Source organism: Leucoraja erinacea, chromosome 33 (genome assembly GCF_028641065.1).
Source record: "Leucoraja erinacea ecotype New England chromosome 33, Leri_hhj_1, whole genome shotgun sequence".
Classification (NCBI taxonomy): domain Eukaryota; kingdom Metazoa; phylum Chordata; class Chondrichthyes; order Rajiformes; family Rajidae; genus Leucoraja; species Leucoraja erinaceus.
Window position 1 is genome coordinate 4,858,288 of NC_073409.1, and position 16,055 is coordinate 4,874,342.

Sequence of the window (16,055 nt, forward strand, 5' to 3'; positions counted from 1 at the left end):
TCTCTGTTACAGCATGATTCAAGTTCGTGTTTAGTGCTTTTATGCAATAACGCTGATTTTGGCTGGGGATAGCTCATCAATGTTTGAGTAAACCTGTCATCAAACACAGGTTGCTCCCGTTTTTAAACAAATCATTAAGTATCCTTTTACGTCAGGACAACCACATGGTTAATTTCAGACTGGTCTTGTGTATATCGGGGAAGAAAGCCAGTATGGCCATTTCTTATGCTAGATGGAGCAAGGTGACTACACTTGCCAGGAATTGTGCAAGATGTCTAAACGATATATTAACTTTATAGAGTCAAGAATCAAGAGTATTTTATTGTCATGCGTCCCAGTTAAAACAATGAAATTCTTAGGTGGGGTGACTAAAGCATGCAAGCTCTGCCTTTTGAAAACAACTACAGCCACAATATGTTTGAACATTCCTTGAGGATATGGATAAATATTATGGCCAATTTTCGATCCACAAAAACAACTTAATCTAACATTTTGATTGGTGAGAAAGCCTTCGAGGAGTTGAAACTACACTTGGGTAGCAATTGCATTCTCCGGAGCACATAAGGTAATGTTAATTAAAAAGCTCCACTAGATTAGTTTAGCAGGTGTCCTTGGCACTTGCTCAAATCAGCGATTAAAATGGAAATATAGCTGCTTTCGGACTGGTAAAGAACTGAAGTCTGAAGAAGGGTCTCGACCTGACACATTACCTACTGTATTTCTTTTCATCAGTGATGATGCCTGACCTGCTGAGTTACCACAACTTTTTGTGTCTGTCTAAGAGAGTCAGGTCATTTTTAAAGCCTACCAACACAGACCAGTTTAAAATCATCTCCAGATTGTAATTGGAACCATTTATATCATCGAGGATGTGGAATCAATACATGACAGGAATAATTTCTGAATATTGCCATCATCAGTTGCTTATATTGTTATCTAATGATTTAATGTACATTTTATATTCCATGTTTCCACAGAAAACCTGCAACGAAGACTGCAATTTTAGAGAGCTTATAGAGGAAAATAATTACAATACATATTCTTCTGCAAAGTGGATGCATAATGGCCAACAAATGTTTATAGCCTTGAACCAAAAGGGAGTAGCGATTAGAGGCAAAAGGACAAAGAAAGAAATTAAATCATCTCATTTCCTTCCAATGGCAATATCATAACAAAGTATTATAAGGGCATCAATCCCAGTAATAAAAGATGTTCCATCTCTGCACCTGTATCACTGAAACCTTAACCACACAAGCTAAAATACTACTGACATCTGGAACAAGCTGGGCTTGCGCTTTGCTATAAAAATGTACCTATCATTTTGCACGAATGTATTCTATTCAACCCAGTGTAAAAGGTGAAGTTTTGTAAATTTAATCTCGAACATTTGTCTGAGAACCAATTGCATGAAAGTGTATGTTTGATCAATCAATCAAATGTGTAAAGAAGACTAAGTATCTTGTAAAACAAACACTTTTCTTAAATCATACTTTTGTGGTATAATGGTACTTTTATTTCATAAACTGTACTAGATGCGTTTTCTAAATAATCATTGTTACATTAAGACACCTTGCCTTCAATCTGATACATTTATTCCTTGAAGAAGCACTGTAGACAATTGTCGAATTAAATATCATATAATATATGATTCTAGTGATGAATGTGTAGCTTTACATACAGCATTTAATTTTGTAATTCAGTATTTCAAAGAGATAAAAATGTAGTTACTGTAGCATTTTTGATTTTCACAAGATGGAGTTTGTTTGATTATCTTGTGAATGATCAGTGATTTTGCCATGTAAATGTCTGGTGAAAATAATGATTCTACAGTATCAACAGTGCTGCTCAGCTCAATAAAAGTTAATGCTTTTTACATGGATTTGTCAAGTTCATCGTTATTCAATTTCTGAAAAATATAGATGCTGCTGCACCCGCTGAGTTTCTCCAGCATTCTCCAGCATTCGATTTTCCAGCATCTGCAGTTCCTTCTTAAACACATGGCCGATCTATCGTTCTCTCTCAACCCTATTCTCCTGCTTTCGAACGCGTGTCTCCTTACAGGTTGGCAGCATGGAAATCAGGCGATGTTAAGCTCAGAATACACAATGGTCCCAACTGATCCAAGTGCCCCAAAAAAGAATGGCATTATCCTATATAATGGTTACATACATTATCCATTGGATGTGACATAGAATAATATCACATTCCATTGTAGACATGGAAATCACTTTGGGGTCATATGGGATGAGCCCAGAGTGATGTGAAATGTCCCAGATGTATCACTGACATGCTTCATTCATGAAAGAAAAAAAATTCTATTGCATAATTCTGGGGAAAAGAGCAGGCTATAATCACTAAAAGGTGTGTTGATGAAAGTATTGTTTAATAAACTCCACTAGACTGAATAAAATAAGCTGTCACAAATTACATTGACACAAATCAATAAAATTGATTGTTAACATGTGGTTACAGACTCAAAGGAAATGTTAACAGAAAACAATTATCATCGAATGGGGAATGGAGGGATATGGATCCCAGGCGGGCAGAGGAGATGAGTTTAACTTGTCATCATGTTCAGGACATTGTGGGGCAAAGGGCCTGTTCCCATGCTGTAATGTTCTATGTTCTATGTTCAAACACACTCAAAATGTACAAGGATGCAAACTCATGATGACTCCAAATTTCTTCAGTTTTACTCCTTTAACTGGAAATATTCTGGGGATTTAGTGCATGCTACTCTCATTGTTTATTTGTGTCTAGACAGTGAGCATTGCCAAACTATTCTCACCTGAAATGCCAAGTGTTTACAGACACAAGATACAGATAATTTATTTCTCAAATTGTGAGATGATCTGCTTAGACTCCTGAGTTTTTGCCCACCTCTGTCCCTCTTACATTTATTTATAAGGTCATAGGTGATAGGAGCAGAATTAGCCCCATCGGCCCATCAAGTCTACTCCGCCATTCAATAATGGCTGATTCATCTTTCCCTCTTAACCTCATTCTCCTGACTTCTCCCCATAACCCTAGACACCCGTACTAATCAATAATCTATCTTGCCTTAAAAATATCCATGACTTGGCCTCCACAACCTTCTGTGGCAAACAATTCCACAGGTTCACCACTTTCTGACTAAATAAATTCCTCCTCATCTCCTTCCTAAAGGGATGTCGTTTAATTCTGAGGCAATGACCTCTAGTCCTAGACTCTCCCACTAGTGGAAACATCATCTCCACATCCACTCTGTCCAAGCCTTTTGCTATTTCTATCTAAGTCAATCGCATTATTACACTGATACATCATATCACAGCTTCTCTCCTACCCTCTGTACAATTGACACCAACACTCAGAAAGAGATATCAATACTCTTGACTAAAGGTCTTGTCCAATTAATTGGATTTAAGGAGCACCTTAAAATTAGAATGACAGAGAGAAACTGGACTAAGATTTTTTTTTGCATAATACAAATGCAAATATTGATAAAGGCAACAGAACTACATTTTGACGTCAAATGATATGCAATGTTTATTTTGATATATGTACAGAATATTAACATCCATCCAGGATCAATGAGCAGCTGGAAAATCATGGAATCAATTGTTTGTTCCACATCTGTGTCTATCTTCAGTTTGAACCAGCATCTGCAGTTCCTTCCTACACAGTCTGTTCCACCCTGCTCTTCTACTTCCCTACTTGAGTTGGGGGCAAAATAATTTTCCTCATAAGTAATAATCTCATGGTCTTTGTAAGATCGGGTGTTGGTGAGTTGTGTTGTGTGACACTTGGTGGCATTATTTTGCAATGATTTTCATAAGAAGATTAATTATCGGATTCTACATCAACCAGAGGTATGAAGTCTACACATGCATGTGAGTGGGTAAGATAAAGTATTATAGAGTCATACAGCATGTAAACAGGCCCTTCTTAGATTCTTCTTGCGCATGGCCTGCACAGCCTAAAGTTGTAGATCAAGGGTAGACATCCAGGCCAGGACAGCATCAGTTACTGGGTGGATGGCTTTGATGCCCCCAGGGAAAAGCCTCAGTGGGCAGTCATTCACGATGTGTGGGATGGTCTGGTCTGGATGTCCGCAGTCGCAAGCAGGACTTGCCCCATCTAAGATTGTCCGACCCATTTGCTTACATTTGCCTCATATCCCTCTAAACCTTTCCTATTCATCTACCTGTCCAAACATCTTTTAATTGTTGTTATTAACAGAGATTATAGATAGAGATCTACTCAGATACAAATTTAAAATCAGGGTCAAACCCCAACTAATTCTATGCAATCCAAACCAATCTGAATTAGTGCCCAAATATTTTGTTTTGATACCCACCAAACATAGGCAGATCCTGGTGGACACCAGTTCAGTGGTCAGTATCTATATACATTATTGAGCTTTAGTGCCTTTATTTATAAAGAGCCCTAACTAGAAACATAGAAACATAAAAAAAAATAGGTGCAGGAGGAGGCCATTTGGCCCTTCAAGCCTGCACTGCTATTCATTGTGATTGTGGCTGATCATCAACAATCAGTAACCCGTGCCAGCCTTCTCCCCATATCCCTGAGTCCAGATTTTTTTGGCCATTTGACTCAACCTGAACTAACACATACGTTGTGTCACATCAGACCCTAGTATTCCATGTCTCTGGTGTTGCCTGAGAAGCATAATATTTATTTTCATCATGGATAGTTCAGCTCAATTCACTATGCAAAGCCCTGCACAAGGTTTGTGGTGATTCCTCCATGCTTACCAATGCAGGCTTGCCAATTCAGCAATTTCATTGTGCACACTTACTGCCTTCAACTCTTCAATTAAACTCTTTATTCAAGTCCATTGCAACTAAACTGTTGGTAAGATTGCATCTGGATCAGGTTGGCTTCTCATACCTGGTGACTCACTGGGCGCTGATCCAATCCATAAATCTACAGAGTATGTGAGAAGGATGTCTCAAGCCGGTGGCTGTTTAGAGTCAAATCATGTGCCCTCAGTTTAATCATTTCAAAGCTCACAAAGTTGGGTCTATTGATTGACTGAAAGACACAGCATGGAGACATGGTCAACCTGTCCACTCCATCTGTCTGCTAACTTTCTAAGAATCATTCACTGGAAATCCTGAATGCCTTTGAACTTCACTCCTTTGCAGTCTCTCTCCATTTAGATAATAATTGGGCATTGGATTCCTCTTAGCAGAGTGCATACCCTTACAGAACTGAATAATAAGGGCTATGACCCGAAACATCACCTATCCATATTCTCCATAGATACTGCTCCAACCCGTTGGGTTCCTCCAGCATTCTGTGTCTTTCATAGAAACATAGAAATTAGGTGCAGGAGTAGGCCATTCGGCCCTTCGAGCCTGCACCGCCATTCAATATGATCATGGCTGATCATCCAACTCAGTATCCCGTACCTGCCTTCTCTCCATACCCTCTGATCCCCTTGGCCACAAGGGCCACATCCAACTCCCTCTTAAATATAGCCAATGAACTGGCCTCAACTACCCTCTGTGGCAGAGAGTTCCAGAGATTCACCACTCTCTGTGTGAAAAAAAAAACAGTTCTCCTCATCTCGGTTTTAAAGGATTTCCCCCTTATCCTTAAGCTGTGACCCCTTGTCCTGGACTTCCCCAACATCGGGAACAATCTTCCTGCATCTAGCCTGTCCAACCCCTTAAGAATTTGTAAGTTTCTATAAGATCCCCTCTCAATCTCCTAAATTCTAGAGAGTATAAACCAAGTCTATCCAGTCTTTCCTTGCATAACTTCACAATTCCCCACGTTGAACTCAATTTGCCGGATTTTCATATCATGTTGTGAGTTCACAATATCCTCATCACGATATACCCTTCTTCTTATTTTTATATCAATGACAAACTTGGAAACGGTACATTCTGTTCCCTTCCTCATGTTATTAATGTTCGCAGCGAGGTCCTCTACCAGTTACATTCCCTCAGTCTGAAAAGGACCCATTTATTCCAACTCTTTGCTTTCTATTTTACTGCCAGTCTTAAATCCATGTTCACACACCTCCTAAAGTACCTTGGGATCTTAAGTTATGCACCAGTCTCTAGCTGGCAATTTGTCAAATGCATTTTGTAAATCTAAATTTCCCCTCTCTTAACTCTCGCGTCACATCCTCAAAGAATTTAATCAAATTTGTCAAACATGATTTACCTTTCATAAAGCCACATTGTCTAGGTATATTCAACTTTCCAAAATGATTAGTTATTTCCTCTTTCATTATTGACTCTAGCATCCTGCCAGCGCTGGATGTGAAACTAACTGGCCTGTTGTTCCCCACCTCTGCCTGCCTCCCTTTATGAACAAGTGAGTCACATTGGCTGTTTTCCAATCATCTGGTACCCTTCCTGAGTTTTGTGAGTTCTGAAAAATTCCAACCAGTGCGTCCACAATATCGGCAGCAACTTCCTTCAGAAGCCATGGGTGAGTGCCATCGGGCTCTGGTGATTGTCCATCATTAGGCCCATTAGTTTCTCCACTAATTTATCTCTTGGGATTGGAGTTTTTACAAGTTCATCCCTGTTATTTGTAACGTTTTCATCTGTTTTATTGCACTGTGAAGTCTCATTCAAAAAAAATGATTTGGGAAATAGACACCAGACAATAGGAGCAGGAGTAGGCCATTCGGCCCTTCGAACCGGCATCATCATTCACTGTGATCATGGCTAATCATCCACAATCAGTACCCCGTTCCTGCCTTCTCACCATATCCCCTTACTCTACTATCATTAAGAGTTCTATCTAACTCTGTCTTGAAAGTATACAGAGAATTTGCCTCCACTGCCTTCTGAGGCAGAGAGTTCCACAGATTCACAACTCACTGGGCAAAAAAGGTTTTCCACATCTCTATTCTAAATGGTCTACCCCTTATTCTTAAACTGTGACCCCTGGTTCTGGACTCCACCAACATCGGGAACACGTTTCCTGCCTCTAGCCTGTCCAAATGTTATTTCGTCATTGTCTAACTCCCTCTTAAATATAGCCAATGAACTGGCCTCAACTACCTTCTGTGGCAGAGAATTCCAGAGATTCACCACTCTCTGTGTGAAAAATGTTTTCCTCATCTCGGTCCTAAAAGATTTCCCCCTTATCCTTAAACTGTGACCCCTTGTTCTGGACTTCCCCAACATCGGGAACAATCTTCCTGCATCTAGCCTGTCCAACCCCTTAAGAATTTTGTAAGTTTCTATAAGATCCTCCCTCAATCTTCTAAATTCTAGCGAGTAGAAGCCGAGTCTCTCCAGTCTTTCTTCATATGAAAGTCCTGACATCCTAGGAATCAGTCTGGTGAACCTTCTCTGTACTCCCTCTATGGCAAGAATGTCTTTCCTCAGATTAGGAGACTAAAACTTTACACAATACTCCAGGTGTGGTCTCACCAAGACCCTGTACAACTGCAGTAGAACCTCCCTGCTCCTATACTCAAATCCTTTTGCTATGAACTCATATGAATGTGTCTGGTGGGTCCCCCTCACTTGGAAAACCTGCAGCTTACATATTTGCTGGACATATGAATAGATGCTTGTCACTCTACGAATTTCAGCTGAATAACCATCCTACCGCATTTTCTTGTGTTTGTCTGAATATCATCAGCTGCAAAGTGTAGGAAAGAACTGCAGATGATGGTTTAAATCGAAGATAGACACAAAATGCTGGAGTAACTCAGCGGGACCGGCAGCACCTCTGGAGAGAAGGAATGGGTGACGTTTTGGGTCGAGACCTTTCTTCAGCCTCAAGCTTCTTTCTCTGATTCAAATGCATATTCAGGATTCTTAACTATGTACCGCGCTGGAGACCTTTCAAAGATTATTGTTATTGCCAAGGAATCCCCAACTTTACAGGCTGCACTCAATCTAAGCTAACCTTAATGTGTTCCAGCAGGACTGAAAACACGCACATGAACATTTGAGTCCAAAGCTTACAAAACCTCATAAGAAATATAAGGCCCTGTTTCACTAATGGTGAACTGATTTTTGTATTATGAACAGTATATTGCGTTTACATAAAATTAATCTGTGCACCATAAATTAAAATTCCATTGCAATTTAATTCATTTTGACAAGATTGCCATGCTGCGAAGGCATCAAAAAATTGACGTCGACTAGGTGGCAGGTTGTCGTAGCTTGGCATAGACATTGACACTTGTTGGAACTTACAATGGCAATTATTCTAGGCATTTCTGGTAAACCCCAAGTTATAATATGTTTAAAAGGAGAACATGGATAGGTGACATTTCGGGTTAGGACCCTTCTTCAGACCCTTCTCAGAACTTCACCTATCTGTTCTCCAGAGATGCTGCTTGACCCACTGATTTACTCCAACAATTTGTCTTTTTTTTTGGTAAACTTGCATCTGCAAATTCATTGTTTCTCTTTTCTTTATATGTGCATATTTATATGAAGTTTGCAAATTATGTCATTGTGATAACAATTTTAATGGTAATTTTTGATTATTTATGTCCAAGGCAATGAGTAATAAAATATGATTTGTATACTTATTCTGCATACAAAAAATCTCTTACTCCCTCCCAAGTATGAGAATATTGGAGTTGCCTTATTCATTGCCATTCAGCTAACTGAGCGATATAATAACTTTCTGGACTGTACATTAGCACATCTAAGGAGAAACCCACAATAAAGGCTTTCAGTGTAACATTACACCCTATCAAAAGCAAATATATGGCAGAGCAGTTGGCAGACTGCCGAACAGATGGAATTATAGGTGGCCTTGTATTTGCTAATGCAGCTCACATCTGGATCAAAATGAAGCACCAGAGATAAAGCCAAGCAGAGGAGTTCAAACTTTCAAGTTACCTGTTATAAATACCATCCAAATGAGTGTGTTGCAGCACTGCCAAGTCACGCTAAGTCTCTCTTAGCACGGAATCTGAAATTCACTCTTGCAGCAGATGGTTGCATGCACTACAATATGCCACTTTTATTATCAGACAAGGTGAAACACCTGTGAGATGACAATAATAAGTGCACGGTTTTAGGGGTTTTTTTTAAACATCATTTTAGGAAAAAAAAATTAACCTGATACATGGCTACCACTGAAATAATGTGCAAAACCCTATGGCATATAGAAACATAGAAACATAGAAATTAGGTGCAGGAGTAGGCCATTCGGCCCTTCGAGCCTGCACCGCCATTCAATATGATCATGGCTGATCATCCAACTCAGTATCCCGTACCTGCCTTCTCTCCATACCCCCTGATCCCCTTAGCCACAAGGGCCACATCTAACTCCCTCTTAAATATAGCCAATGAACTGGCCTCAACTACCCTCTGTGGCAGAGAGTTCCAGAGATTCACCACTCTCTGTGTGAAAAAAGTTCTTCTCATCTCGGTTTTAAAGGATTTCCCCTTTATCCTTAAGCTGTGACCCCTTGTCCTGGACTTCCCTAACATCGGGAACAATCTTCCTGCATCTAGCCTGTCCAACCCCTTAAGAATTTTGTAAGTTTCTATAAGATCCCCTCTCAATCTTCTAAATTCTAGAGAGATAAACAAGTCTATCCAGTCTTTCTTCATAAGACAGTCCTGACTGATCCCAGGAATCAGTCTGGTGAACCGTCTCTGCACTCCCTCTATGGCAATAATGTCCTTCCTCAGATTTGGAGACCAAAACTGTACGCAATACTCCAGGTGTGGTCTCACCAAGACCCTGTACAACTGCAGTAGAACCTCTCTGCTCCTATACTCAAATCCTTTTGCAATGAAAGCTAACATACCATTCGCTTTCTTTACTGCTTTCCTGTTTTTGCCACCAAAATGGATAACCTCACATTTATCCACATTATACTGCATCTGCCAAACATTTGCCCACTCACCCAGCCTATCCAAGTCACCCTGCAGTCTCCTAGCATCCTCCTCACAGCTAACACTGCCCCCCAGCTTAGTGTCATCCGCAAACTTGGAGATGTTGCCTTCAATTCCCTCATCCAGATCATTAATATATATTGTAAATAGCTGGGGTCCCAGTACTGAGCCTTGGGGTACCCCACTAGTCACTGCCTGCCATTGTGAAAAGGACCCGTTTACTCCTACTCTTTGCTTCCTGTTTGCCCGCCAGTTCTCTATCCACATCAATACTGAACCCCCAATGCCTTGTACTTTAAGATCAGCCATGCTAGTAATATGCTAGTAATATCTCTGCATACTATTTTATAAAGTTGTTAAAATGGATACTGCATATATGAAATTGATGAAATATTTCCAAATGAATAACTAACTATAACTATAATAAACTGGGATGAATTTAGCTGCTAATCGATTTATCTCATCTGTATCTGAACATTGGGTGACATTCATAAGATCACAAGTTGTTGGAGTAGAATTAGGCCATTCAGCCCATCGAGTCAACTCCGCCATTCAATCATGGCTGATCTCTGCCTCCTAATCCCATTTTCCTGCCTTCTCCCCTTAACCCTTGACACCCGTTCTAATCCAGAATTTAATAATAATAATAATAATACATTTTATTGAATGGCACCTTTCAAGACACTCAAGGTCACATTACATCACATAATATCAGTAATAAACATATAATAAGCAACAAAACTTTCTGACTGGTAATTCTGAATCTGTATAAAATGTGTCCTATCTGCAAGGTAGGAGGCAAACCACTGATACACAGTGCAACAGACCCCAATGCTAGCCAGATGATCCATGAGGATCTGGTGGGATATGGTATCAAAGGCTATAAAGGTTGTTTTTGTTTGCCTGTAAAATATCCACTGACTTGGCCTCCACAGCTCTCTGGTGCAATACATTCCACAAATGAACTACCCTCTGACTAAAGAAGTTCCTCCTCACCTCCGTTCTAATAGAGCGCCCTTTAATTCTGAGGCTGTGACCTCTGGTCCTGGACTCTCCCACCAGTGGAAACATCCTCTCCACATCTTCGTTACTTGACATTACTTGGCTTGAGTTTTTAGCCAATTTCTCATCCCTTCCAGAAATCCACAGGATAGGTGGTGAGATGTGGGACAGGTTGGCCAGTGCAAGTGATCTTGTCTGGCCATCACAACTCCCTTTTTATTCACTCTGTACGTATGATCGTCACCACAAGTGATGATGTTGTAAACACCATCCAAATTAATGTGCTGCTATGGTGCCAAGTCACGCTATGTCTCTCTTAGCACGGAATCTGAAATGTTGCTTTTTACCATCTTTACAGCTCATCCAACTGGTCCTGAGAGCAGTGCACAGTCTACAGACATTAAAGAGAAAAGCCCCAACAAGGTTGTTGGGAAGGCACTTTTTACAAATTTGATCCAATATTGATGAATAAGGGTAATATGTATTGAAACCCAACTAATGTTTACTTTAGGGAAACGAAGAACTACAGACGCTGAAATCTTGAGCAAAACACAAAGTCTTTGAGTAACTCAACGGGTCAGGCAGCATCTCAGCAGGACATTGATTGGAATCTCAGGAGGGCATCTCTGGAGGCCTATCCATGCCGTCAGAGATGCTGCCTGACACAATGAGTTACCCCAGTACTTACTGTTTACTATGGCAGGATGTTGAAACAGATAGTTTCCATGTGCACCTGCTCAAGATTCAAGCATCCACAGTTTCTTGTAACTCCAATTTGTAGCCGGATTTCGAGGTGCACTAGAATTGGAACTCGTACGATGCACACATCCTCTTAATTTTATCAAAAATGTCATTTTTTGCCATTAACTAATTCTGTACCTAAAACATTCTTCTCGAATGGAACAGAAACTTATTTATTAAATGAAGCATTTGCCTTTTCCAAAAGTGTTGGAAAATAGTGGGAAAACTGTGCAGATAATAATTTCTGAGCTTTATATTAATTCATTGTCTATGCAAGATGCAAAATTGCAAACACTTCTCAGTTTGAAAGAAAAGGTAAGGTTTCATACCTGAAGAAAATATTTTTGTAAGTATTCACAGCAATCTTTAAAAAAAAAGGACTGCAAACAGTCACTGAGAGTCAAGGGGATTTCTAAATGTAATACAGAACGAGTTAAAACATTCAACTGAAGAGAAATATGTCTTGAGTTTTTAAGAAGGAACTGCAGATGCTGGGAAATCGAAGGTCTGAAGAAGGGTTTCGGCCCGAAACGTTGCCCATTTCCTTCACTCCATAGATGCCGCTGCACCCGCTGAGTTTCTCCAGCACATTTGTCTACTTTCTTGAGTGTTTTTTTTTAAGTGATCAAAATAATTTTCTCTTTTATTTTCGCTTCTCTCAATCTTCTTTTTATCAAGTCAACGTACAAGATCAGAAGTTGTTCAGCCAGAGCTGAACACATTTCTCGGCATCTGCACGAAGGTGTCTTGTCTTGTCTTGCGCTTCTTGTGCGTGGTGGTGGAAAGGTTGGTGGAAACAGGGCCGCAACGCAAATGCTCTTTCCTTGACCCCTGCATCTCTCAATGATTTAAGAGCATTGTGCACACCATGTCTGGTTGGGACAGGCTTGATGTGTTATGTGATCTTTATCTGTTTACATGTTCATATTTTTCATTAGTCTCACAATTGAACCGTCACAGATATGTTTTGTAGAAAGAAATTCAAATATATTACAATAATAGTCATAAGTCAGCGTTTTGTTTTCACAATATTTTAATAATGTATTTGGCGTGACTGATAAGTTGTCAGTGAAACATTGGCATGAGTATTTTTGTTTCAACCATTTTGCTTCTGAGGGCAATATGAAGCATATGAAATGCATGTTGCACTTGAACTCTGGCTGATAGAGATTTTGGTAGATGAAAAATAAATATGTGATGAATTAGGCAATATCCCAGGCCCGTAATGCAGTCGGTAAGATACAGCATTTGAACATGTATTTAATGACCTTGCCCTTCTCTCCCTGGAGAGAAGGAATGGGTGATGGGAATCGGGTCGAAACCCTTCTTCAGACTGAGAGTCAGGGGAAAGGGAGTCTAGAGATATGGAGGGGTAAAGTGTGAAGAGGGGTCTCTACCCGAAACGTCACCCATTCCTTCTCTCCAGGGATGCTGCCTGTCCCGCTGAGTTACTCTAGCATGTTGTGTCTATTTTTTAGGGTTGAGTTCCACTTATTGTCTTCTCATTATGATTTGGAGAAGCCCTTGCCATTTACTGCTTCCCACACTTAACCGCATCAAGAGTATTCAAATTCCTCCGTAAAGATGTTTACTGGACACCCGGGCTCTCCCATGACCATTAACCATCATTCTTACACAGGGTTGATCCAATTGTAGAACAACCACAACGCATTCTGCTTTAAGTTATTCGGGTTAGTTTTAAATGGTGCAAGTTAGCAGTCAGTAGTAACAAAATTGGTTCTGCTGCTGATGGCTGCCACCAATTAACAGGGCATTCGCTCAGGCTGCAGACTGGAAATAATTACAATGAGCAGGTTGACACAAAGTTGGCTTGCTGCCTGCATTGCACAGAAACGACACGGGGTTAAATTTGTATCATGATATTCCTGTTTGTGTTCAGGAGTTACCTAATTTAACCCCAGCCAATGAGGATGGAAATTCAAGAATGAAAGGGTAAGCTGAACTGGGTGAAGTGGCCTGAGATATTTTATACTTGATCTGAGAAAATACAATTCAAAAGGAAACAAAACCAAATCATTAAAATAAAATTGTTATTAGCCTTTTAAAAACAAAATGTTTTGTGCTTTAATGGAAAAGAACTGCAGTGGACACACACATCAAAGTCAAATATTAAACCTAACAAGGCATAGGGTTTAATACTTTCCTAAACCCTGCCCTGCGGTAACTGTCAGCAGAGTAGCACGATGCCTCTGTTGTAGAGCTCTGATATGATTTTCCACTAGAATGTTTGGAGATGTAGTCAACTAGGTATGTGATCGGTTACAGACAAAGTTTGTTTTAAGGATGGATGTATCATGTTGAGAAGGAGATGTGAATAATTTGAATTCCAACAACATTGTAAATACTAGTTGGATAAATGGCATTGGAGGAGAAATTTAACCTTACTCCCTTTGTATTTTGGGGACAAATGACTGAAGTTGGAGGTAAACTTCAAGTGATCTTGCCCCTTCATTTCCCACTGGAAGTGTGCCAACTGGAAAATTTGAAACAAGCTACCTCCAGGTGTGATCACCACACTGGTTGTGGAGCCAACGGAAACTTTGTTCAGCTTGCACCAGCAATAGGTGTTCTTGTTTACAGTCATCTAATTAGGCACTCTTAAAGAAGTCTCCTGAGGACACCAATGAAAAACACATTTTTATCTGTGTGGTGCCAGGAGAGAGATTTGCAACATCCACATTTCTCTTCCATGGAGTTATATTCCCTTCAGAGTTGTTTCTATAGATAAGACTTCTACCCAATCTTCTAACTTCTGTATAATCCTGATCTCTACCTCCGTGTAAGGGGAAGCTAGCAAACCACCAGTAACATGGAAGGAACTGCTGTCTATGTTCTACATCATAAATCAGGTGGAAAGCTTTTTGTAAAATTTCATATATTCTCCTCCTATATAAGGAGAAATCATTTGCCCCCTTGAGTCTATAGTGGATTTTAATAATTCCAATCAATTCCCATCTTTTAACTAAAGTAATACCCTCTTGAACACCCACAGGTGCATGGTAGAGAGCATACTGACTGGTTGAATCATAACCTGGGTCAGCAACTCGAACGGCCAGGAACAAAGGAGATGACAGAGAGTGGTAGACACTGCCAGGTCCATCACAGATACTGAGCTCCCCCCCTTCCCTCCCCCCCATCCCTCCCCTCATCAAAGAAATCTTTTGGCGTTGTTGCCTCCAAAAGATAGCGAATATCGTCAAAGACCCACATCAGCCGGGCCAAACTCTCATTTCGCTCCTACCATCAGGAAGAAGGTATTGGAGTCTGAAATCCATGACCACCAGGTGCAAGAATAGCTTCTTCCCAACGACCAACAGGCTCTAAAACACTTCACAAAACATAAAACTCAACAATGAACTTCTATGGACCATCTTTGGTTGCACTGAGGACTACGTTTTTTTTTAATTGTATGGTAGTTGTTAATTTTTTCATCGTTTTTGTTTATTATATATTATCCGTGGGAATTGCATTTATAGATTTGTTATATTTCGCTGCAAGTAAGAATTTCATTATTTTGTTGTCAGTACGTATAACAATTAAACACTCTCGACTCTTGATTACGTGACCTATTTTCCTTCACATGACCATGGACTCCTCTTTATCCAATGATTTCGTCCCTCCTACCTACACTAGAGGCATTTTTAATAAACCCACCTGCACTTTTGGGGGATGTGGGAATAAACCAGAGATCATGAGAGAGCATGGAAAAACCCACACAGACAGCACCTGATGTAACGACTGAGCCCATGTCACTGAAGCTATGAGGCAGCAGCACTGCTACCTGTTGCTTCACTGTGCCACCCTGACTGAAGATCAACACCTCACATGTCGGAGCAGAAGAGAAATGAACTAGGGGGGCACGGTGGTGCAGCGGTAGAGCTGCTGCCTTATAGTACTTGCAGTGCCGGAGACACTGGTTCGATCCCGACTACGGGTGCTGTCTGAAAGGAGTTTGTACGTTCTCCACATGACCGTGTAGGTTTTCTACGAGATCTTTGGTGTCCTCCCACACTCCAAAGACGCACAGGTTTGTAAATTAATTGGCTTGGTATAATTGCAGCGTGTGTAGGATAGCATCTATGTGCAGGGATAGCTGGTCGGTGCGGACAAGGTGGGCCGAAGGGCCTGTTTCCGCGCTATATCTCTAAACTAAAATAACCAAACTAAACAACTTAGATTCATACAGCGTGGAAACAGATCCTTCAACCCAATTTCCCTACACTGACCAACATGTCCTATCTACACTAGTCCCACCTGCCTGCGTTTGGCCCATATCCCTCTAAACCTGTCCTATCACATCTATCAACTCCTAAAAAGAGGAGAAGGGAACAGAATAAAAAATTCCCAGGGATAAACCGAATAGCAATGGAAAACATTCACTGGAATTGCAACATGATTAATCCATGCACTATTAAATTAGTGCAGGATTTGCATCAAATTCATTGT

General features: G+C 40.4%; 2 protein-coding genes across 4 annotated transcripts in view; one reads left to right on the forward strand and one right to left on the reverse strand.

Annotated features, from left to right (window-relative positions):
- fgf7 (fibroblast growth factor 7) overlaps nt 1–2,346 on the forward strand; it is a 35,907-nt gene extending 33,561 nt beyond the window's left edge. The window contains exon 4 of one of the 2 annotated variants that reach the window (XM_055661071.1): nt 978–2,346. In XM_055661071.1, coding sequence (XP_055517046.1) covers nt 978–1,172 — 195 coding nt within the window. In that variant the 3' untranslated portion in view covers nt 1,173–2,346. The remainder of the gene's footprint in view (nt 1–977) is intronic. The other variant, XM_055661070.1, reaches the window with a different exon arrangement.
- The window catches only part of LOC129712563 (protein FAM227B-like), a 119,023-nt gene that overhangs the window by 64,003 nt on the left and 38,965 nt on the right, over nt 1–16,055 (reverse strand). The gene's annotated exons all lie outside the window — the stretch shown is intronic.